The sequence below is a fragment of the Mobula birostris genome, chromosome 10 (assembly GCF_030028105.1).
Source record: "Mobula birostris isolate sMobBir1 chromosome 10, sMobBir1.hap1, whole genome shotgun sequence".
NCBI classification, from domain to species: domain Eukaryota; kingdom Metazoa; phylum Chordata; class Chondrichthyes; order Myliobatiformes; family Myliobatidae; genus Mobula; species Mobula birostris.
In genome coordinates, this window is record NC_092379.1 from 144924048 (window position 1) to 144947686 (window position 23639).

Genomic DNA, 23639 nt, shown 5'->3' on the forward strand with positions numbered 1-23639 from the left:
CTGCCCTGTATTCACTGAGCTCAGACACAAACCCAGATAGCTGTATATTTTTCAGTCAATAGTACGATGTGAGCTGTATTTAAACAGGTCTGTAAGGAGCTAATCTTGGTCACATGTATCTTGATTTTCCCTGTCGATCCCCAGGCTCCCACTGTCGACGTTAAGATGGCCTGGTTGAGCGAAATGAGGCGAGTGTTGACAAGCCAACAGCAGCTCCTCCGAGGTACCAGAAATGTTTGCCATGACTTTAAAAAGCCACAACTGGGTTAGGAAGTTGCTGGCCACTGTCCAACTCTCCGGTTGCCTGTGTTCTCGATCTTCCAATGAACACTCCTCCCAGTTCTCCGGATGTTGGGAGAACTCAGAGGGTCAGGCAGCATCTGTGGAGGAGAATAAACAGTCAACATAATCATGAGTACTGAAGAAGGGTCTTGGCCCAAACCATTGACTGGTTATTCATTTCCATAGATGCTGCCTGACCTGCTGAGTTCCTTCGCAATGTTGGGTGTGTTGATTTAAACTCACACAGCTGTCTTTCATTTATACTCTGCAAAGGGAGACAGAAGCAGTGCATTAATCCATAAGAGATAGGAGTAGAAATAAGCCGTTCAGCCCATCGAGTCTGCTCTGCCATTTCATCATGGCTGATCCTGGATCCCACTCAAACCCATACACCTCCCTCTCACCATAATCCTGTTCCTGCATTACCTGCTCTTACCTCTTCTCTTTTCCTCACCTGCCTGTCACCTCCCACTGATGCCCCTTGTCTTTCCCTTTCTCCCATAGTCCACTCTCTTCTCCTATCAAACTCCTTCTTCTCCAGTCATTTACCCTTTCCACCTATCACCCCCCAGCTGCTCACTTTGTGTCCCCTCTCCCACCCACCTGGCTTCACCTATCACCTTCGAGCTTGTCCTCCTTCCTCATTCTCCAACTTCCTTATTCCGGCATCCTTCCCCTTCCTTTCCAGCCTTGATGAATGGTCTCAGTCCATAGCGACCTGCTGAGCTCCTCTAGCATTCTTCTGTGTGTTGCTGTGGATTTCCAGCATCTGCAGAATCTCATATTTATGTAGTAGTTCCCTCATGCCATTCTACCATTGAATATTGAGTCATTTCCCTGCACTGAACTCTCATCCCTTGATATCCCAAATAGAGGTGAATAAATGATCATAGTCATACTTTATTGATCCTGGGGGAAATTGGTTAAATTGGTTAAAATGCAGAAAATATTACATTCATTTACCTAATGAATGGGAATAAGTTCGTTTCAATTGCGCCTTCCACATCCAGAATAACCCAAAGCATTCACTGCCATCGGGGGCATGGGCAATGTGGCATAAGGGGTTTTGGAACATCAAACATTCTGGAGACCTGGAAGTTTAATTCAGTCCCCACTCTATGCATTAGGATGGGTTGATGTCCTGGAGACACCAAGGCAAGTGTCTTGGGACTGGTTTGCCCCCACAAGACAATAAATAATTGTTAGTCTTCCCCTTCCTAATGAAGGGTCTCGGCTAGAAATGTCGACTGTTTATTCACTTCCATGCTAGATAGATATACTTTATTGATCCCGAGGGAAATGGAGTTTCATTACAGCTGCACCAACCAAGAATAGAGCATAAATATAGCAATACAAAAACCACGAACAATCAAACAACAAAATGCAAACTATGCCATCGTCAAGCTGCATAAAATGATGAGGGCACTTGAGAATGAGGACAAGAAGGAAGTGATGCTGAGGCTCAATAAGGCGTTGTCGAGACCACAACAAGTATTCTGAGCAGTTTTAAAGGCTTAGGGCCTGTACCCGCTGGTGTTTGAAGGAATAGAGTGGGGGGCACATTGAAACCTATCAAAAGGCAACCAATGAACAGTGCAAATGATTTGGCTGGTCCAGCATGAAAGACCCTCACCCTCCAGGTCATGCCCTCTTATTCCTACCATCACGGAGGGGTACAGGAGCCTGAAGACATGCACTCAGACTCAGGAACAGCTCCTTCCCCCGCCATCAGATTTCTGAAGGACAATGAACCCAAATACACTGTCCTATTATTCCTTTTCTTTTGCGGTATTTCTTTATTTTGTAACTTGTAGTAGTTTTACGTCTCTGCAAAGTACTATGGCTACAAAACACGATTCAGATCATGTAAATGGGTGATAATAAACTTGATTCTGATTCTGATTCTGATTCTCTCTCTCTCACAGAAGACAAGCATTCTCCTCAGCACCAAGCCGATCAGATCCCATTATCCCCAGGGTAAGTGTGGAAAGAACGCATCAAAATGAGATGGCGGATGTCCGGTTTAGCGTGAAGGAGACGCTGTTGTAGGGCATTAGGTTAAGGCAACACAAACGATACCAATGGAAATATGGCCTGAGAGGTTGAATATTCATCCATGTCTGCAGAATTCATCTATAATCCACCTATGGTCATCTTCTCCTCCACAGGAAACAAAAGAGAGCCTCTGTGAGTTCAGAGGAGAACGATGGCGATTTCACAAGACCCGTGGTTTTGGACACCTTCCCTCTGTCTCCACAGCACCACTTGGCACGGACAGGTACTGCAGAGCGCCTGTGTATGGCCAGACGGCACCTCAAATTCACAGATTAGAAACAGGGCCGGGCCAAACTCTTATTGTGCATAGTTCGATCAACTCACACCTGGATTATCGCCCTCCTTGCATGTACTTATTTCAACTGTTTAAAAACGTCACAATGAACCCACGTCCACCACTCCTGCTGGCAGCATGTTCTACAATTGCACCACACTCAGAGTGAAGAAAAGCTCCCCCTTCAGGTTCCCATTAAATATTTCACCTTTCACCCTTAACCTATGGTTCTAGTCTCGCCCAACGTTGGTAAAAAACGATTGCATACATTTACCCTATCTATGCCCATATAATTGTGTATACCTCGATCAACCCTCCCCTCATTCTCCTACACTTCGGGGAATAAAGCCCAAACCAATTCAACCTCTCTCTATAATGCCTCGTAAATTTTCTGTTCACCCTTTCAATCTTACTGATATCTTTCCTTCAGGTAGGTTACCATAACTGTACAGAATGCTCCAAATTAGGCCCCACCAATGTCTTGGACAACTTCAACATAACACCCCAAGTCCTGTACTCCATACTTAGATTTCTTAAGGCCAACATGCCTAAAGCTCTCTTTATTGACCCTGTGGTACCTCTTTCAAGGAGTTATGGATCGGTATTACCAGATCTCTCTGTTCTACCACACTCCTCTGTGCCCTACCTCTCACTGTGTACGCCCTATCCTGGATGGTCCTCCCAAAGTGCAACAGCTCACACCGGTCCACATTGAACTCCATGTGCCACTGCTCAGCCATTTTCCAACTGGTTCAGAACCCACTGCAAGCTTTGATAGCCTTCCTCACTGTCCACTACATCCCCAGTCTTGGTGTCCACAGCGACCCAGGTTCAATTCCTACCACTGTCTGTAAGGACTTGGTTCACTTTTCCCACGACTGCGAAGGCTTCCTACTGGTCCTCTGATTACTTCCACATTCCAAAGGGGTACCAGTTGGTAGGTTAATTAGTCAGTGTAAATTGTTCTGTGATTCAGCTAGGGTTAAATTGGACAGGGGGGGGGTGTTGTTGGGTGGCGTGGCTTGAAGGGCTGAAACTGTCTACTCCGTGCTGTATCTCAATAAAATAAAACTTAAAAACTCGATAAGAGCTACCACGCACAACACTATGTTGCTATCAGTCGCGATCTGTGAGCTTCACACTCTTGTGCACCGCTCACACTGCAGCATCGACCCATCTTTACACAGCTTTGCAGATGCAGCTGCTGCCATCTGACCGACTGTGTCCATTAGCCTGGGGAGTGCAGTGTTCAGAGTTTCCTTCCTGTGGTTATCTCCATATCAGAAGGAATCCAACGTTTGCCAGAGGAAGCCACACTGCTCTGAGAATTTCGGCAATGCAGATCTTGCCTTGTCATCACGGTTCCCGGAAAGCAGTTTACTAAGAAACTCTACCCTCTATATAAAGTTGTTACAAAATAATTGAACATTCATGAAGAACAGGTGCACATAGTACAATTTGATGTTAAATTAGAGTCGATGGTGAGAAAGGCAAATGCAATGCTAGCCTTCATTCAGGAGGACTAGAATATAAGAGCAAGGATGTAACGCTCAACACGAGAGATTCAGCAGGTTCTGGAAATCTAGGGCAACACACACAAAGTGCTGGAGGAACTCAGCAGGTTGGGAAACACTGAGGCTTTGTAAGACGTTGCCAGCCTGCACTTGGAATACTGTGAGCAGTTCTGGGCCTCATCCAAGAAGCGATTGGAGAGGGCCCAGACTGAGTGCATGAGAATGATCCTGGAAATGAAAGGGTTAACGCATGAGGAGTAGTTGATGGCTCTGGGCCTGTACCCACTGGAGTTTAGGAAAATGAGGGGGAATCTCATTGAAACCTATCGAATATTGGAAGGCCTGGACAGAATGGACACAGCCTAAGAATAGAGGACGTCCATTTAGGATGGAGGCGAGGAGGGACTTATTTAACCAGTGGGGTGATGAATCCGTGGAATTTATAGGCACAGGGTATATCTAAAGTGGAGCTTGATAGGCCTTTGATTAGTCAGTGTGTGAAAGGTTACAGGGAGAAGGCAGGAGAATAGGATTGAAAGGGAAAATAAATCAGCCATGATTGAAGGATGGTACAGAAAAGAGGTGAAATGGCCTAATTCTGCTCGTGTATCTGATGGTATGTCCGCAATTTCCCTGAGGACGTGGTTTGAATGAGTTGCCTTAAGGATGCAGGTTAACTGTCTCCATAGCGTGGGACAGTTGTAACACGGGAACAGAGGGTGTCCTATCCTGGGGTCATGGTAGCGTAGTGGTTAGCTTGACGTCATTGCAGCTCAGGCTTCAGGACTGGGAGTTCAGTTCTGCTATTGTGTGGGGATTTTGTACGTTCTCTCTGTGATCATGTGGGTTTCCTCCAGGTGCTTCAGTTTCCTCCCACAGTCCAAAGATGAACTAGTTAGCAGGTTAGTTGGTCATTGTAGCTTGCCCTGTGATTAGGCCAGAGTTAAATCGGTGATTTGCTGCCAGCTCGGCTCATTGGGCTAGAAGGGCCTGTTTTGCACTGTAGCTCCAAGTAAAAATAATAATGAATCATTTAGCACTGGCAACAATCCAACAGCTTCACGCTTTCTGGAACGAGTGCTTTATTTCCAGACTTCAGTTAGATCAGAGTTCTCTTGATAGGACTTCAATTCTATATAGCCACAGAAATAACTCTGTACCCCCCCCCCCCCCCCACAGTAGGTCTCATGTTGTGATCGGGACGACAGAACGCACAGTGAATTAACTGTCTTCCTCCTGCAGATTGGCCTGGAATATCCCGTTTTTATGAAGGATCGGAGGGAAACGAGGGTTGGTCGAGCAACAACGACACAGAGGAGGAGGATGCAAGCCAGCTGGTGAGTTGCTGCTCCTCAAAGACACCGTCTGAACACCAGAGATCTGCAGGTCAGCACAGTGCTGGTCCTTGGACTCGTGGTGTGGTGCTTACCTTTTAAAGTACTCAAGATCAAACTAACCTCCCTCCTCCACAACTCCGTGGCCAGAGAACCTGTACCATGCTGAACTGTTCTATGCTCTGAATTAAAATGAGCCCCTCCCTGCATCTCTCTTTGGAAAGTATGTTAGAATGCCTATAGTGCTGTTCAAAAAAGAGGAACAAGGTGAGTGTGAGTGTTATAATCCAGGCTAATGTTTATCTGTGAATCATAAGACTATAAAACATAGGAGCAGAATTAGGCCATCTGGCCCATCAAGTCTGCTCCCCCATTCCATCACGGCTGATTTATTATCCCTCTCAACCCCATTCTCCTGCCTTCTCCCCGTAACCTTTGACACCCTGAATAATCAAGAAACTATCATCCTCCGCTTTAAATACACCCAATGACTTGGCCTCCACAGCCACCTGTGCCAATGAATTCCACAGATTCACCTCCCTCCAGCTAAAGAAATCCCTGCTCATTCCTGTTCTAAATCAGAATCAGGTTTATTGTCACCGACATGTGACGTGAAATTTGTTAACTTAGCAGCAGCAGTTCAATGCAATACATAATCTAGCAGAGAGAGAGAAAAAAAAATAAAATAAAACATAATAATAAATAAACAAGTAAATCAATTAAGTATATTGAATAGATTTTAAAAATGTGCAAAAACAGAAATACTGTATTTAAAAAAAAGGTGAGGTAGTGTCCAAAGATTCAATGTCCATTTAGGAATGAGATGGCAAAGGGAAAGAAGCTGTTCCTGAATTGCTGAGTGTGTGCCTGTATCTCCTACCTGATGGTAACAGTGAGAAAAGGACATGCCCTGGGTGCTGGGAGTCCTTAATAATGGACGCTGCCTTTCTGAGACACCGCTCCCTGAAGATATCCTGGGTATTTTGTAGGCTAGTACCCAAGATGGAGCTGACTAGATTTACAACCCTCTGCAGCTTCTTTCGGTCCTGTGCAGTAGCCCCTCCACACCAGACAGTGACGCAGCCTGTCAGAATGCTCTCCACGGTGCAACTATAGAGGTTTTTGAGTGACACCCTTGTATTCTGAAGCTGTGCCTTCTGGTTCTAGACTCCCCCACTATAGGAAACAGACTCTGCATGTCCATTCTATCTACTGTAGGCCTTTCAATATTTAATAGGTTTCAATAAATTGTTCCCTCATTCCTTTAAACTCCAGTGAGTACGGGTCCAGAGCCATCAAAAACTACTATTATGTTAACCTTTAAAATCCCACTTGGTGAAGGCTGGGCTGTAGATATTATCAAAGGAGTGATGCAGCCTTCAATACAGACACCCAGATCTCTGAATGGGAGCACTCGGCTCGGACTCAGAATGCTGGGTGTAGATTACATGAACTAACATTCCTGACTCTACTGCCCTCTAGTGGGAGAACATGGCAGTGACAGTTTCACAAGAAATTAAGAACAGAAAAAAATTGCTGGAGGAACACAGTTTTCAATGTGATTCCCCCCATTCATCTAAATTCCCGCAAGTACAGGATAAGGGTGATGAACTTTGAGCATGGCTCAGTACATGGAACAACGATGTTATAGCCATTACTGAAACTCGATTGAGAGGGGGTCAGGAGCGGGTGATTAACGTACCAGGGTTTCAAAGTTTCAGTAAAGATAGAGCAGCAGGTAAAGCGTGCGGAGGTGTGTGGCCGGAATTGCACTCATTGTCAGGGGCAATATCACAGGAGGGGATCAGACACCGAGTCTATTTGGGTGGAACTCGGGAGTACGAAAGGAGCAAACCCGCTGATGGTATTGTACTACAGACCCCCTAAATCACCAGCACACTGAGGAACAGATATGCATCAGGTTAAGGAAATGTGTAAAAATAATAGAGTTGTTGTCATGGGGATTTCAACTTTCTCAATATATACTGGGACCTTCTCCGTGCAAGTATTTTGTGTGTTTAATCATTTTGGAAGGATGTCTTCCTTTGGCCTTGTGTTATATTGTAATAGCAGTGTGCATTATCTGTTTTTGACACAGTCCCCTGGAAGGTACAAGGCTCACACTGATGGGCAAGGTCAAGATGCTGAGGAACTATTGATCAAAAGTGGAGATGTGGTCCAACTGATGCACGAAAATGGCGAGGGGCAGTGGTAAGTTTGACCAGCAAATTCCAGCGAAATGGGAAAAGGAAGAGGTCCACATCCTATAAAACCATAAGATATAGGAGCAGAATTAGGCCACTTGGCCCATTGAGTCTGCTCTGCCATTCAATCATGTTTGTTTTACTATCCCTTGCAATCCCATTCTCCTGCCTTCTCCCCGTAACCTTTGACACCCTGACTAATCAGGAACCTATCAATAACAACTGTAAGTATACTCAATGACTTGCCTCCAAAGCCGTCCCTGGCAATGAATTCCTCCTCATCTCTGTGCTGAAGGGGTGTCCTTCTATTCTGAGGCTGTGCCTTCTGGTCCTGGACTGCCCCACTATAGGAATCGTCTTCCACATATTCACTCTACCTAGGCCTTTGAATATTCGATAGTTTTCAATGTGATCCCCCTCATTCATCTAAATTCCTGCAAGTATAGACCCTGAGTGATCAAACATTACTCGTACATTAGCTGTTTAATTTCTGAGTTCTTTCACATGAACCTCCTCTGGACCCTCTCCAATGCCAGCACATCCTTTCTTGGATATGGCCCGAAAATTGCTCACAATACTCCTAGTGTGGTCTGACCAATGCCTTAAAAAAGCCCTCAGCATTAGATCTGCAAACGAGGAATTCTGCAGATGCTGGAAATTCAAGCAACATACATCAAAGTTGCTGGTGAACGCAGCAGGCCAGGCAGCATCTCTAGGAAGAGGTACAGTCGACGTTTCGGGCCTGACGAAGGGTCTCGGCCAGAAACATCGATTGTAACTCTTCCTAGAGATGCTGCCTGACCTGCTGCGTTCACCAGCAGCTTTGATGTGTGTTGTCAGCGTTAGATCCTTGCTTTTATATTCTAGTTCATCACATCATCATTCCTGAGGCCTGACATGGTCATTCTGTCAGAAGCCTCAAAGCAGGTGGTCATGGCAGAACTGACAGTTGTGTTTGAGCATAAGAAAGCCAATTACCAGGAGAACAGTGCCAAAGACAGGGGTGAGGGCGTGAGGGCACAATGTGAGCCTATAGATGTTTGCTGTAGAGGCTTTGCTGGCTGCTCTCTGTAAAGAACCTACTCTCTCCTTGCCGTTACGGAGGTCAAAGAAAAGGGCCACTGACTGTCTCAGAGGCTGCTGAGTGAGCCCTCAGACGGCTATGGATCAAGAGGTGGTTACGCGGAATGCGCTGGTGGAGGTAGATATATGAGGGACATTTAAGATAGGCATGTGGGTGTGTGGTGTGTCGTGTGTCATTGCATCAGATTCATGGACCAAACAAGTGAGACAGAAAGCACTCTCGGCAAATGGGTATATTAATCATTTATTGAATTAGAATTGAATTGAATTTGTTTAAATTGTGCATCTGTCCCACAACATGAGCAAGTAAAAATCTTTGCATTATGACTCTGTTGCAACATTCAGTCATGTGAATTTATAAGTCTAATGGCTTGTAGAAAGAAGCTGACCCATAGCCTGTTGGTCCTGGCTTTAACGCTGCTGTACCATTTCCTGGATGGAAGCAGCTGAAACAGTTTATGGTTGGGGTGACTGGGGTCCCTGATGACCTTCCAGGCCTTCTTTATGCACCTGCTGCTGTAAATGTCCTCAGTGGCAGAAAGTTCACATCCACAGATGTGCCTTGCTGTACGTACCATCCTCAGCAACAGACAATAGGTGCAGGAGTAGGCCATTTGGCCCTTTCGAGCCAGCACCGCCATTCACTGTGATCATGGCTGATCATCCACAATCAGTATCTAGTTCCTGCCTTCTCCCCATAACCTTTGATTCCGCTATCTTTAAGAGCTCTATCCATCTCTTTCTTGAAAACATCCAGAGATTTGGCCTCCACTGCCTTCTGGGGCAGAGCATTCCACATATCCACCACTCTCTGGGTGAAAAAGTTTTTCCTCAACTCCTTTCTAAATGGCCTCCCCCTTAGCAGTGCCCAGCGATCAAGGTTGGTGCAGTTCCCATGCCAGGTGGTGATACAGCCAGTCAGGATGCTCTCAATGGTGCACCTGTAGAAGGTCTTGAGGATTTGGGGGGGGCTCATGCCGAACTTCTTTAGTCTCCTGAGGTGGAAGAGACGCTGTTGTGCTTTTTTTTTGCCACACAGCCGATGTGTACAGTCCAGGTGAGATCATCGGTGATGTCTATAGCAAGAAACCGCTCACCCTCTCAACTGCAGACCCGTTGACATTGATTGGGCCGAGCCCGTCTCCGTTCCTCCTGTAATCCACAGTCAGCTCTTTTATTATTTGGACATTGAGGGAGAGGTTGTTACCTTGGCACCACTGTGTCAGGGTGTCAACCTCTCCTCTGTAGGCTGTCTTGTCACCGTTAGAAATAAGGCCGATCAATGTCGTGTCATCTGTGAATTTGATCAGCAGATTGGAGCTGTGTGTGGCAGCACAGTCATGGGTGTAAAGGCAGTAGAGGAGAGGACTCAGGACACAACCCTGGGGGGCTCCTGTGTTGAGGCTCAGAGGTGAGGGAGCCCATCCTTACCACCTGTCAGCAATCTGGTGAGAAGTCATATCTACAATAAATATAGGCAGCATGGAGTAAATGAGGTACTCGAGGAATATAAAGAATGTAAAAAGAATCTTAAGAAAGAAATTAGAAAAGCTAAAAGAAGATACGAGGTTGCTTTGGCTAGTCATAGCCATACTTTATTGATCCCGGGGGAAACTGGTTTTCGTTACAGTTGCACCATAAATAATAAATAGTAATAAAACCATAAATAGTTAAATAGTAATATGTAAATTATGCCAGTAAATTATGAAATCAGTCCAGGACCAGCCTATTGGCTCAGGGTGTCTGACCCTCCACGGGAGGAGTTGTAAAGTTTGATGGCCACAGGCAGGAATATATGACGCTCTGTGCTGCATCTCGGTAGGATGAGTCTCTGGCTGAATGTACTCCTGTGCCCAACCAGTACATTATGTAGTGGATGGGAGACATTGTCCAAGATGGCATGCAACTTGGACAGCATCCTCTTTTCAGACACCACCGTCAGAGAGTCCAGTTCCATCCCCACAACATCACTGGCCTTACGAATGAGTTTGTTGATTCTGTTGGTGTCTGCTACCCTCAGCCTGCTGCCCCAGCACACAACAGCAAACACGATAGCACTGGCCACCACAGACTCGTAGAACATCCTCAGCATCGTCCGGCAGATGTTAAAGGACGTCAGTCTCCTCAGGAAATAGAGACAACTCTGACCCTTCTTGTAGACAGCCTCAAGTGAAAGTAAGGTGAAAATAAATCCAAAGGGTTTCTACAGTTATATTAATAGCAAAACAATAGTGAGGGATAAAATTGGTCCCTTAGAGAATCAGAGTGGACGGCTATGTGTGGAGCCAAAGTAGATGGGGAGATTTTAAACAATTTCTTCGGTATTCACTAAGGAGAAGGATATTGAATTGTGTAAGGTAAGGGAAACAGATAGGGAAGTTATGGAATCTATGATGATTAAAGAAGAGGAAGTACTAGCGCTTTTAAGGAATATAAAAGTGGATAAGTCTCTGGGTCCTGACAGGATATTCCCTAGGACCTTGAGGGAAGTTAGTGTGGAAATAGCAGGGACTCTGACAGAAATATTTCAAATATCATTACAAATGGGGATGGTGCCAGAGGATTGGGGTATTGCTCATGTTGTTCCATTGTTTAAAAAGGGTTCTAAGAGTAAACCTAGCAATTATCGGCCTGTGAGTTTGACGTCAGTGGTGGGTAAATTGATGGAAAGTATTCTTAGAGATGGTATATATAAGTATCTGGATAGACAGGGTCTGATTAGGATCAGTCAACATGGATTTGTGTGTGGAAAGTCATGCTTGGCAAATCTTACTGAATTTTTTGAAGGGGTTACTAGGAAAGTTGACGAGGGTAAAGCGGTGGATGTTGTGTATATGGACTTCAGTAAGGCCTTTGACAAGGTTCCACACGGAAAGTTAGTTAGGAAGGTTCAATCGTTCGGTATTAATATTGAAGTAGTGAAATTGATGCAGCAGTGGCTGGATGGGAGACGCCAGAGAATAGTGGTGGATAACTGTTTGTCAGATGGAGGCTGGTGACTAGTGGTGTGCCTCAGGGATCTGTACTGGGTCCAGTGTTGTTTGTCATATACATTAATGATCTGGATGATGGGGTGGTAAATTGGATTAGTAAGTATGCAGATGTTACTAAGATAGATGGTGGATAATGAAGTAGGTTTTCAAAGCTTGCAGAGAGATTTAGGCCAGTTAGAAGAGTGGGCTGAAAGATGGCAGATGGAGTTTAATGCTGATAAATGTGAGGTGCTACATTTTGGTAGGACTAATCAAAATAGGACATACATGGTAAATGGTAGGGCATTGAAGAATGCAGTAGAACAGAGGAATCTAGGAATAATGGTGCATAGTTCCCTGAAGGTGGAATCTCATGTGGATAGGGTGGTGAAGAAAGCTTTTGGTATGCTGGCCTTTATAAATCAGAGCATTGAGTATAGGAGTTGGGATATAATGTTAAAATTGTACAAGGCATAGGTAAGGCCAAATTTGGAGTATTGTGTACAGTTTTTGTCACCGAATTATAGGAAAGATGTCAACAAAATAGAGAGAGTACAGAGAAGATTTATGAGAATTTTACCTGGGTTTCATCACCTAAGTTACAGAGAAAGATTGAACAAGTTGGGTCTTTATTCTTTGGAGCGTAGAAGGTTGAAGGGGGACTTGACAGAGGTGTTTAAAATTATGAGGGGGATTGATAGAGTTGACGTGGATAGGCTTTTTCTATTGAGAGTAGGGGAGATTCAAACAAGAGGACATGAGTTGAGAGTTAAAGGGCAAAAGTTTAGGGGTAACATGAGGGGGAACTTCTTTACTCAGAGAGTGGTAGCTGTGTGGAACGAGTTTCCAGCAGATGTGGTTGAGGCAGGTTCAATGTTGTCGTTTAAAGTTAAATTGGATAGATATATGGACAGGAAAGGAATGGAGGGTTATGGGCTGAGTGCAGGTCAGTGGGACTAGGTGAGAGTAGGAGTTCGGCACGGACTAGAAGGGCCGAGATGGCCTGTTTCTGTGTTGTAATTGTTATATGGTTATATATAAGTCTAGGATCCAGCTGCATAAGGCGGGGGTGGGGGGTGGGTGCAGGCCAAGGTCTCTGAGCTTCCTGTCAAGTCTGGAGGGAATTATGGTGTTGAAAGCTGAACTGTAGTCCAGGGACAGCATTCTAAAGTACACATCCCTCTTCTCTAGGTGAGTGAGGACAGTGTGTAGTGCTGTGGATATGGCGTCATCGGTAGGCCGGTACCATTGGTAAGCGAATTGTAAGGGGTCCAGGCTGCAGATCTAGTCCTTAACCAGCTTCTCAAAGCAGGGACAATGATCAACAATTTGAAACAGGAGGGCACTACACAGTGGGTGAGAGAGAGAGATTAAAAATGTCCGTAAACACACCAGCCAGCTGTTGAGCACACAATTTGAGGACATGCCCCACTGCCTTACAGCTGTTGACATGTTGGAATGTTCTACGTACCTCAGCCTTGGAGATGACCAGGGTGCAGGTCTCGTTGGCGGCTCTCCGCAGGGCTTCAGTCCTATCAACCTTGAATCCAGAACAAAAAAACATTTAACCCGCCCGGGAGCGAGGCGGTGATGTTGACTGTACTGCTGTGTTTCCTCCTGAAGTCCACGATGGTATGCAGTCCCTGTCAATGCTGCATGTGACATTGTTGCAGAGCTGTGACTGGATTTTGTCCCTATGTAACACACACAAAATACTAGAGGAGCTCAGCAGGCCAGGCAGCATCTAGGAAAACAATACAATCGACATTTTGGGTTGAAATCCTTTGGCAGGACTGGAGAAAAAAACTGAGGAGTAGATTTAAAAGGTGGGGGGAGGGGAGAAAGAAACACAATGTGATAGGTGAAACCTGGAGGGGGAAGGATGAAGTAAAGAGCTGGGAAATTGATTGTTGAATTTGTCCTGTATTGCCGTTTTGCCATTTTGCCACCTAGGTAACTCTATGTAAATCATAGTGGCATCTCTTGAGCTCCTGATGGTCTCCAGAGGCGAAGACTTTATCCCTTGTGCTGAGAACACGCACTGAACTAGTTATCCAAGGCTTCTGCTTTGACTACACCCTTACAACAGTAAAAATTCAGCCAAACATTCATGTTCCCCAAATTACAGACACTACAAAGCTGAGTATTCAACAAATCTACATTCAACAAACATACTTAGCTAAAAGCATGTGCAGAGCATACCTTCCCAATGGCTATGTGCACCACTTACCTTAAACAAAAGAAGAGAGACAGAACCTCGCACACGTGCTCCCTATATACCCAGGATATTTGGATCTAGACACCCGGCAGCAAGCCAATAGGAAGAGCAGCTGCAGTTTCTAAACTAACCAATCATAATGGAAATGAATTTCGATAATCTGAATAAGGTACACCCCCTCAGAAGTTGTGAACGTGATGATCCAAACCTCAGACTGGTATGACTCACACGAGCTCCCAACTAAGTTACACATAAAACACAAGAGTACTGTAGTCACCTCCCAGTATACTACAGTAGTCCACCAGCCTCCTTTCATCCCAAAATTCCACCAGTCCCACCCTAGAGTGTAATAGCTAATGAGCTGGTTCCCAGCTTAATCTTATTCACTGGGTCTCAATGTGGTCAACCAGGTAAGTGATGTTACCTGACCCGTCGGCATTCTTGACCAATAACAGTACAAATGCCACCTTCCTTTGTAAGCAGGTAATCTAAGATCATTGAAATCAGTTCCCGGGACAGTCTGGCCACACCATGCTGAGAAAGGCTAACATTCAAAACTTCCTTTTCTTTGTAACAGCCCCCTTACTCACCAGCAAGGCAGGTGCTCCTCCAGAGCACTGGGGTAGCATACGTACAGCACCACTCTACATTTAAATCATTTACAGGGAAGAAGGATACAGGTCAAATGATCCCCTCCCTCAACGATGAGGCATGAATATGCTATCCACCGCCCCTCTGCTGGCAATTGTTAGACAATATCCTTTACAGGGAACCCTGAATGGAATGCAAGGAATCCGGCAGAGGACAAAAAGAACCCTTATCTGTCAAAGATTTGAAGAACAACCCTTCCCCGTCAACAGCCTCCCTATCTTGCTTCCCTGGACATTACTTCCTCCACATTGACCATAAGACAGTGGAGCAGAATTAGGCCATCTGGCCCATCGAATCTGCTCCACCATTCAATCATGGCTAATCTTTTTTTCTCCTCCTCAACCCCAGTTCCTGGCCTTCTCCCGGTTACCTTTGATGCCATGTCCAATCAAGAGACTGTCAATCTCTGCCTTAAATACACCAACGACCTGGCCTCCACAGCTGCATGTGGCAACAAATTCCACAAATTCACCACCCTTTGGCTAAACAAATTCTATCGTATCTCTGTTTTGAAAGGGCACCCCTCTATCCTGAGGCTGTGCCACTTGTCCTAGACTCTCCCACCATGGGAAACATCCTTTCCACATCTACTCTGTTTAGGCCTTTCAACGTTCAGAAGGTTTCAATGAGATCCCCCCTCATCCTTCTGACTTCCAGCGAATACAGAACCAGAGCCATCAAACGTTCCTTGTATGATAACCCTTTCATTCCTGGTGGCATCCTTGTGAACCTCCTCTGGACCCGCTCCAATGCCAGCACATCTTTTCTAAGATGAGGGGCCCAAAACTGTTCACAATACTCAAGGTGAGGCCTCACCAGTGCCTTATAAAGCCTCAGCATCACATCCCTCCTCTTGTATTGTAGACCTCTTGAAATGAATCCAAACATGGCATTTGCCTTCCTCACCACTGACTCAACCTGCAAGTTAACCTTCAGGGTGTTCTGCACAAGGACTCCCAAATCCCTTTGCATCTCAGATTTTTGGATTTTCTCCCTGTTTAGAAAATAGTCTGCACATTTATTTCTGCTATCTAAGTACATGACATTGCTGTACATTGCATAGAGGCTGGGGGTGGGAATCCCATTTACCTGCTCCTCCGGGACTCCAGCATTAAACAATGCTAAAAATATTTTTATTTATGGGATATACAGGATCTCCCACTCCCCATCTGCTTATCCAACTTCCGTACCTGGCTACACGCGCCCTCTTCTACACACTCTGAACCTTGTACTAATTGAATTGCTGTACTTCCAGGATGACCAACAGCTGGTCTATTAAAGACAGCACCACCCTTTTTATTGGAAAACTGCTGCAATAACCATGTGTCCTATTGCTCCAGAAGTTATTTCAATATAACTTATCGCAGTATAATTATGTATTAGCCCACTGGCGTAGAACTTTTCTACAAAGCAATTAGTGAGTTTAGGGGATAGGTACAGACAAAGGGCTGGGGAGTCTTTGGCCCTGTGGTTATTGAGGATCTGGGATGAAGGGGGAACTGGGGTGAGCCTATCTAATAAGGAGATGGGTGCCTTAGGGAGCCTATCATCTCAACACACGATCAATAACTCCCTGAGAATACTGTTTGCTTCCCTGAGCGTAATACATCGCCACTGCGCTCTCATTTTGCTCGGGGTTTTAAATCCCATTCAGTAAGAGGATGATACTTAAGTTTAACTGCTGCCGTTACACAAAGCCAAAGCCAATCACAGCAGAAGCATCTTTCAACAATCAGAAAAAGGCGCCCCCCCACCCCCCCCCATCACACGGCACATGGTCAGATTCTTCTCTAACTTTCAGAGAGTGGTGGGTGCAGGGGACATGCCACCAGGGGCGGTGCTAGAGGCAGATACATGGGGGGGCACTTGAGAGACACGGATGAAAGAAAAGGAGGGTTATGTGGCAGGAAAGGTTAGATTGGTCTTGGAGCAGATTAAAATGTTGCCACAACATTGTGAGCAGAGGAACGATACATAACTGTGACATGTATATTCTACAGCCCAGAAACACTCAATCCCAGACACACATCCAGCAGGGAGACAGTTTCATGGTTGCAGAAACTTTATCAAACCCATGGGCCTGAGAAAATTCAAACAGGGCAAAACAGGAAGTTAAAGAAGATAATCAGTGAGAAGTGGCCTCAGTGGTTGCTGGATGTCACTCGGGGACATTGAAAAAGAAACCAAAGCCAAAACTTTGAAGGGAATTCCACCAAACCATTGGCACAGCTTGGATACGAGGAAATCAAAATGTCAGAAAATTGTTGTCTTGTTATTAATCAGCTTGCATCAACATCCTTAAATAATGTGCACCATGGTTCTATTTTAGGTGAAGATATTGTTAAATAGTAAGTGTTTTGTTTTGTAAGTATTTTGTTGAATAGTAAATAATTCAATATTTTGTTAAGTAGTTGGACATAGAGGAGACAGGTTATTAGATTTAATGATGAAAACAGTTTAATGACCAGCACTTGCTATGTCCTTTTCAAAGGTTTGTGAAAAACCTAAACCGTGGGCAGCAAGCTTGGATTTCCGTCAACAGTTTACAGATTATCGTTGGTGATTGTAGATCCCAAAACAACAGCCCATCAGGTAAGGACAATTTCCAGGATATTGGTGCTGAATTTGACAGTACAGACTGTGCCCCTTATTGCAAGTGCTTTGGACTTTCGAAATGATTGTCACCACTCTTTGTCACAAATGAGGGGGGATTGTACAGGTTTCTTGCACAATATATACAGCTTTAGTTCCTTTTGATGGGCCAAATGCCCTAATTGTGCTCCTATGTCTTGTGGTCTTGATTTAAGAAAGGCCTGACAAGGTGTTCTTTCAGATCCTGTGAAAGGCAAGTGCAGAAATTACTGGGGCCCTAGCAGAGATATTTAAATCATCCTTATGGACAGGTGAGGTGTGGAAGGATTGGAGGATAGCCAGTGTTATTCTTCTGTTTAAGAAAGTCTCTAAACATAAACCAGGAAATTATAGACCAGTGAGCCTGATATCAATAGAGGGAAAGTTATTGGAACGTGTTCTAAGGGAATGGATATATAATAATTTGGATAGATAGGGACTGATTAAGAGCAGCCAGCATGGTTTTGTGCATGGCAGGTCATGTCTAACCAATCTTATAGAGTTTTTTGAGGAAGTTACCAGGAAAATATATGAAGGCAAGGCAAGTGGGATGTTGTCTACGTGGACTTTAGAAAGGCATTTGACAAGATCCCACTTGGGAGGCTGGTCAGGAAGGTTCAGTCACTCGACATTCAGGATGGGGTAATAAATTGGATTAGACATTGGCTTTGTGGGAGAAGTTAGAGAGTGGTAGTATGTGGTTGCCTCTCTGACTGGAAGCCTGTGACTAGTGGTGTGCTGCAGGGACTGGTACTAAGTCCGTTGTTGTTTTTTATCTATATCATTAATCTGGATGATAATGTGGTTAATTGGATCAGCAAATTTGCAGATGACACCAAAATTGAGAGTGTAGTGGACAGGTAGGAAGATTATCATGGCTTGCAGTGGGATCTGGAAAAACTGGAGAAATGGCAGAAAAGTTAGCTAGAAAATGGCAGATGGAATTTAATGCAGTCAAACGTGAGATGTTCCACATTGGTAGGACCAACCAAGGTAGGTTTTACACAGTGAACAGTACGCATTGAGGAGTGTGGTAGAACAAAGAGATTTGGGAATGCAAGTACATAATTTGTTGAAAGTGGTGTCACAGATAGGATTGTAAAGAAAGCTTTTGGCATTTTGGCCTTTATCAATCAATGCATTGAATATAGAAGATGGGATGTTATGTTGAAGTTGTGTAAGACATTGGTGAGGCCTTATTTGGAGTATTGTGTGCAGTTTTGGTCACCTGCCTACAGGAAAGATGTAAACAAGGTTGGAAGAGTACAGAGCAAATTTACAAAGATGTTGCTGCTTCTGGAGGACATGAGTTATAAGGAATGACTGAATAGGTTAGGACTGTATTCTTTAGAATGTAGATGACTGAGAGGAGGTGTGATAGAGGTGTACAAAATTATAGATAGGGTAAATGCAAGCAGGCTTTTTCCACTGAGGTTGGGTGGGACTACAACCACAGGTCATGAGTTAAGGCTGAAAGGTCAAAAGTTTAAGGGGAACATGAGGGGAAACTTCCTCACTCAGAGGGTTGTGAGAGTATGAAATGAGCTGCCGGCACGAGTGGTTCATGTGAGCTGGACTTCAATGTTAAAGAGAAGTATGTATAGGTACATGGATAGTAAGGGTATGGGTGGGGGGCTGTTGTCCAGGTACAGATCATTGGGAGTAGGCAGTTTCAGTAGCTCAGCACTACTAGATGGGCTGCAGGGCCTGTTTCTGTGCTGTACTTTTCTGCGGCTCTATATACTGGCACTAGAAATATCCAAAAGTGATTCACAGTGTGGCATGGTAGCATGCCAGCTAGCTTAACACTCTACAGCGCCAACAATCATAAGTACGGGGTTCAATTCCCTCTGTTGTCTGTAAGGAGTTCGTACCTTCTGCCCATGACCGCGTGGGTTTCCTCCCACGTTCCAAAAGTAATTAAGTCTACATTTGAGGGATGTGGGTTGATCTCACTGCAACGTGTAAGATCTTACTGAAGGAGGTCAATGTTTGCCCACTTGTAGGAGGACCTTGAACTCAGACTCCAGAGCTTAAGATTCTTTATTGTCATTCTTCAGAGGTCCTGGTCCGTCGAATCTGAAGATGACAGGAAACCTGTGCAGAAAAGCTGCCTGCAGTCCACAGTTTCAACGTGATGTGTGTGGCTCTCTTCTTTTGTCTTTCAGGTTTGGACTTCCATAAGTTCAGGAAAGTTAGTTCTTCTCTCTGACCTGAACGCTCCAGGATCTCTGGTCCTGATCTTCTGGATACAGTTCAGATCTCATCCTTCTCTGTCTCCACATCTCCATTTTCTTTTGGAGGAGCATCACAAGCTGAATGTTTGCCCACCTCTGCTACATGCCTCTCTCACCCATGAGGACCAACATTATCCACCTCATGAGACACGTGCAAGGTGGCTCCATTTCTCAGAGCAATCGTGTAAATAAACTCCAAGAGTCCTGGTGGTGAGAATCTGGATATAACGGCAGAAAACATATCTCTCGCAACGTGGAATCAAAGACATGTTTGTGCAAGGATCTGCTCCCAACTTGTGACTGAGTTCTTAGGTTCTCAGGTTGAAGGATTTGGACATATAGAGGCAATTCCTCTTCTTATGATTGCTGAGTATTCTGTGAGTGGATGCCAGATCATCTTGAGGAAATAATGTTTACATTCTCCATGATATTAATGTTGCTCTATCACAGAAAGAATTTTTCATACACTGTTTTCATTGATATGTTGATACTGTTGACAATCATAGCTGATATTTATATGTAATTATATCTGTCACGCTTCTTATGGAAGTTTTTAGTATGTTGGTATGTTTTCATACTTGATTTGCGACCACAGGGAACTGCCGAGGGTCGTTGTGCCCTTCTCCCCAGTCACATCTTACCCTTCCAATTGGCAGCTGACAATGTTGAAGTTGTGTTCTGTTAACAAGTTCAAGGACACAGAAGCTCTTTTCAGAGCGTACGTCCATTCGTTGTCAGATAGTCCACTGGAGTCATAGAACACTGCAGCAGAGGAACAGGCCATTCAGGCCATCTAGTCCATGCCAAACTGTTATTCTGCCTAGTTCCACCGACACACAATCGGACCATTGCCCTCCACACCCTTCCCATTCATGTATCTACCCAAAATTCTCTTAAATGTTGAAATCGAACCCACACTTCTGCTGGCAGCTTGTTCCACACTCGCACCAGTGAAGAAGATCCCCCTTGTATTCCCCCTAAACATTTCACCTTTCACCCTTAACCTATAACCTGTAGTTTTAGTCTCTCTAGTCAGTGGAAAAAGCCAGTTTACTCTATCTATACCCCTCATAATTTTGTATATCTCTTATCAACTCCTACGCTCGAGGGGATAAAGTCCGACCTGTTCAACCCTTCCCTGTATCTCAGGTCCTCAAGTCCTAGCAACATCCCGTAAATCTTCTCTGTACTCTTTCAATCTTATTTACATCTTTCCTGTAGGAAAATTATTCCATTACGTTCAAAGGTTGCAAATCGCGTAGTAATTCACTACATTTGAAATAAGTAAATTATTTGTAGAAATCCTCCAAAATAGATCCTCACCAATGTCATATACAACTTCAACATTCTATCCCAACTCTTTCAGAGATCATCATCCAATCAGATTCAGAGCTCGCAGGAAGTGGGTGAGATGTTGGGACCAACCCTCTCCAAGGTTAATTGTATTGTGTTTGTTCATGAGCTGAATCTGCATTTTTGTCACCTTTCACATCATAATTCCAGGGAACCTGGAGCAGGAATTTGTTCCAAGCTGTGTAGCTACATGCTAACCTGTGTGACGTCAGAGTATTCTCCTTTTATCCTGCTTCCATGAACCCTAGTAACATACAGTGCATACATGTGTGTTCAGTGAAAAAGGAGGTAAATCTCCTGTCCCTTCTCTCATTCTCTCTCGATCTGTCTCCCCTCTCATTCCTTCTTGTTGTGCTTCCTCTTCTTCCCCTTTTCCCCTTCCCTTCTTTTTCTCTCTCCCCACCTTTCTTCCCTTCATTTTCTCTCTTTCTTTCCTCTCTCCCACTTCCACTCTCATCACTCCTCCTCCCTCTCCCTATCCCCTTCCCCTCTCCCTTCTCTTTATTTGCCTTTCAGCCCCCCACTTTGCTCTCTCTGTCCTTGTCTCTTTCACTCTCTTTCTCCCTATCACTCTCTCTCGCCTCCTCTCTTTCTCTCTCTCCCCGCTCACCAACCTCTGTGTGAAAAGAATTTCCCTCAGGTCCCTTTAAAATCTTTCCCCTTTCATTCTAAATCTATACTTCTTAGCTTTGGATTTCCCTACCCTGGAGAAAAGGCTGGTACTATCCTCCTTATCTGTTATAAAGTTCAACCCTTATCCTTCTGTACTCCAAGGAATTATGACCTAGCTTGGCAACCTCTCAAAAAGCCCTCGCAGCATCCTCGTAAGTCTTCTCTGCACTCTTTCTAGTTTAAGCACGCCTTCCCTATAACAGGGCGAGCAAACCTGTACACAGTCTGGCCTCACCGACAACCTATATATGCAACTTGTATACCATGCCTTATGGCTCCTTATGTGGGAAGGCTGATCACATATGCTTCATTCCTCATGGTCCTGCTGTGAGTCATTTAGAGAGAGGTTAAGAGTCATTTAGTAAAGAACCTGGATCACCTATAGCCCAAACTGAGCAGGTTTCCATCTCTAAATGACGTTGTTGAACTGATTGGCTTTCTATAACAGTCTAGCAGCTTTACAACAACTTGGCCAAGTCCAGCATCTCTTTCCCAGACATTTTCAAGTGAATTCCAATTCTCAGAGTTCTAACTTACATCCTGCTCGCAGAATAATTAGTCCAGATCTCTAGATAACTGGGACTGTAACGTTACTGGACCATGAGTAGGTTCCTCTTTTAAAATGAAATCAAATTCTCTGGATTAATGTGACATAATCGCTGGGTTTCCATCACCAAAGCTGAGTGAAAGGGAAGTTTGCTCGCTGGATTTGAGGCCTCCATCCCAGATCTCCTGGCTAGCTCCAGATGCCAATCATACTCAATGTCTTGCCATTTTGGGGTGATGCAGTCCATCCTGCACAGATCAGCCTGTAGATACTGCAATATCCCAGCACTGGACCAGCATTGGTGAACTCAACATTAGAAAGACCCTCTCTCCACCTTCACAGGTTCAAGAACAAAGAAGCCCTCACTGATTATGCGTCCTTGAGCTGGAATCTTGATACTGTGCACCTGCTCCCCGTCTCCGTTCCCCTCTGTATGTGACACTGACGGTTGTACCTTAATCAGGGGCTTGGCTTCAACAATGACTGCAGATTTGTAGAAAGTGAATTCATTGTGATTTTAAATGAGTAGGATTTGAAGATCCTATGGTCGATCTGTCTGATATTTCAGTTGCAAATGAGCAGAGGGGGTGCTCTGTGCTTGTTGAGAACATGGTTGGACTGAGGAATCCGTTCCTTCTCCTCTCTCCTTGAGCTCAAGACATGTTCCAGCTGTAACCGGTGGATGGTGTGAGACTGACATGGTTTTCCATGCCACAGCTGTGTCCCCATATCAGGTTGGTCTGGGGTTCAAACATCTCCAATGCATGATGGAACTTGCTACAACAATGTACGACGCACAAAGTCCAATTCTTGCATACCTATTTTAAATCCATTGCCTTTGTCACTTAGAGCACATACAGGTGACTATAGCACCTTCACTAAACAGGCAACATCTGTACATACTAATAAATAAAACTCAAAGAATTTCTCCCCTCTTCCCTTGAATTTCTTGTTTTTCTTTTCTTATCAACTTGTAAAAGCACAAGGGCCACGATAGTGTAGCGGTTAATGTGACAATATTACAGCTGGGGGCGTCAGAGCTCAGAGTTCAATTCCAGAGTTCTCTGTAATAGAAACATAGAAAATAAGTGCAGGAGTAGACCATTCGGCCCTTCGAGCCTGCACTGCCATTCAGTATGATCATGGCTGATCATCCAACTCAGAACCCTGTACCTGCCTTCTCTCCATACCCGCTGAACCCTTTAGCCACAAGGACCATATCTAACTCCCTCTTAAATATAGCCAATGAACTGGCCTCAACTGTTTCCTGTGGCAGAGAATTCCACAGATTCACCACTCTCTGTGTGAAGAAGTTTTTCCTAATCTTGGTCCTAAAAGGCTTTCCCTTTATCCTCAAACTGTGACTCCTCATTCTGGACTTCCCCAACATCGGGAACAATCTTCCTGCATCTAGCCTGTCCAATCCCTTTAGGATTTTATACATTTCAATATGATACCCCCTCAATCTTCTAAATTCCAGAGAGTATAAGCCTAGTCGATCCAATCTTTCATCATATGAAAGTCCTGCCATCCCAGGAATCAATCTGGTGAACCTTCTTTGTACTCCCTCTAAGGCAAGAATGTCTTTCCTCAGATTAGGGGACCAAAACTG

The 23639-nt window shown here is 44.7% G+C and overlaps 1 protein-coding gene across 1 annotated transcript in view; it reads left to right on the forward strand.

Moving 5' to 3' along the window:
* The window catches only part of mcf2a (MCF.2 cell line derived transforming sequence a), a 182952-nt gene extending 162902 nt beyond the window's left edge, over positions 1-20050 (forward strand). Inside the window, exons 23-29 of the mRNA XM_072269779.1 lie at positions 145-223; positions 2208-2259; positions 2451-2560; positions 5368-5462; positions 7558-7670; positions 17079-17179; positions 19387-20050. Coding sequence (XP_072125880.1) covers positions 145-223; positions 2208-2259; positions 2451-2560; positions 5368-5462; positions 7558-7670; positions 17079-17179; positions 19387-19430 — 594 coding nt within the window. The 3' untranslated portion in view covers positions 19431-20050. The remainder of the gene's footprint in view (positions 1-144; positions 224-2207; positions 2260-2450; positions 2561-5367; positions 5463-7557; positions 7671-17078; positions 17180-19386) is intronic.
* The last annotated feature ends 3589 nt before the right edge of the window (positions 20051-23639 follow it).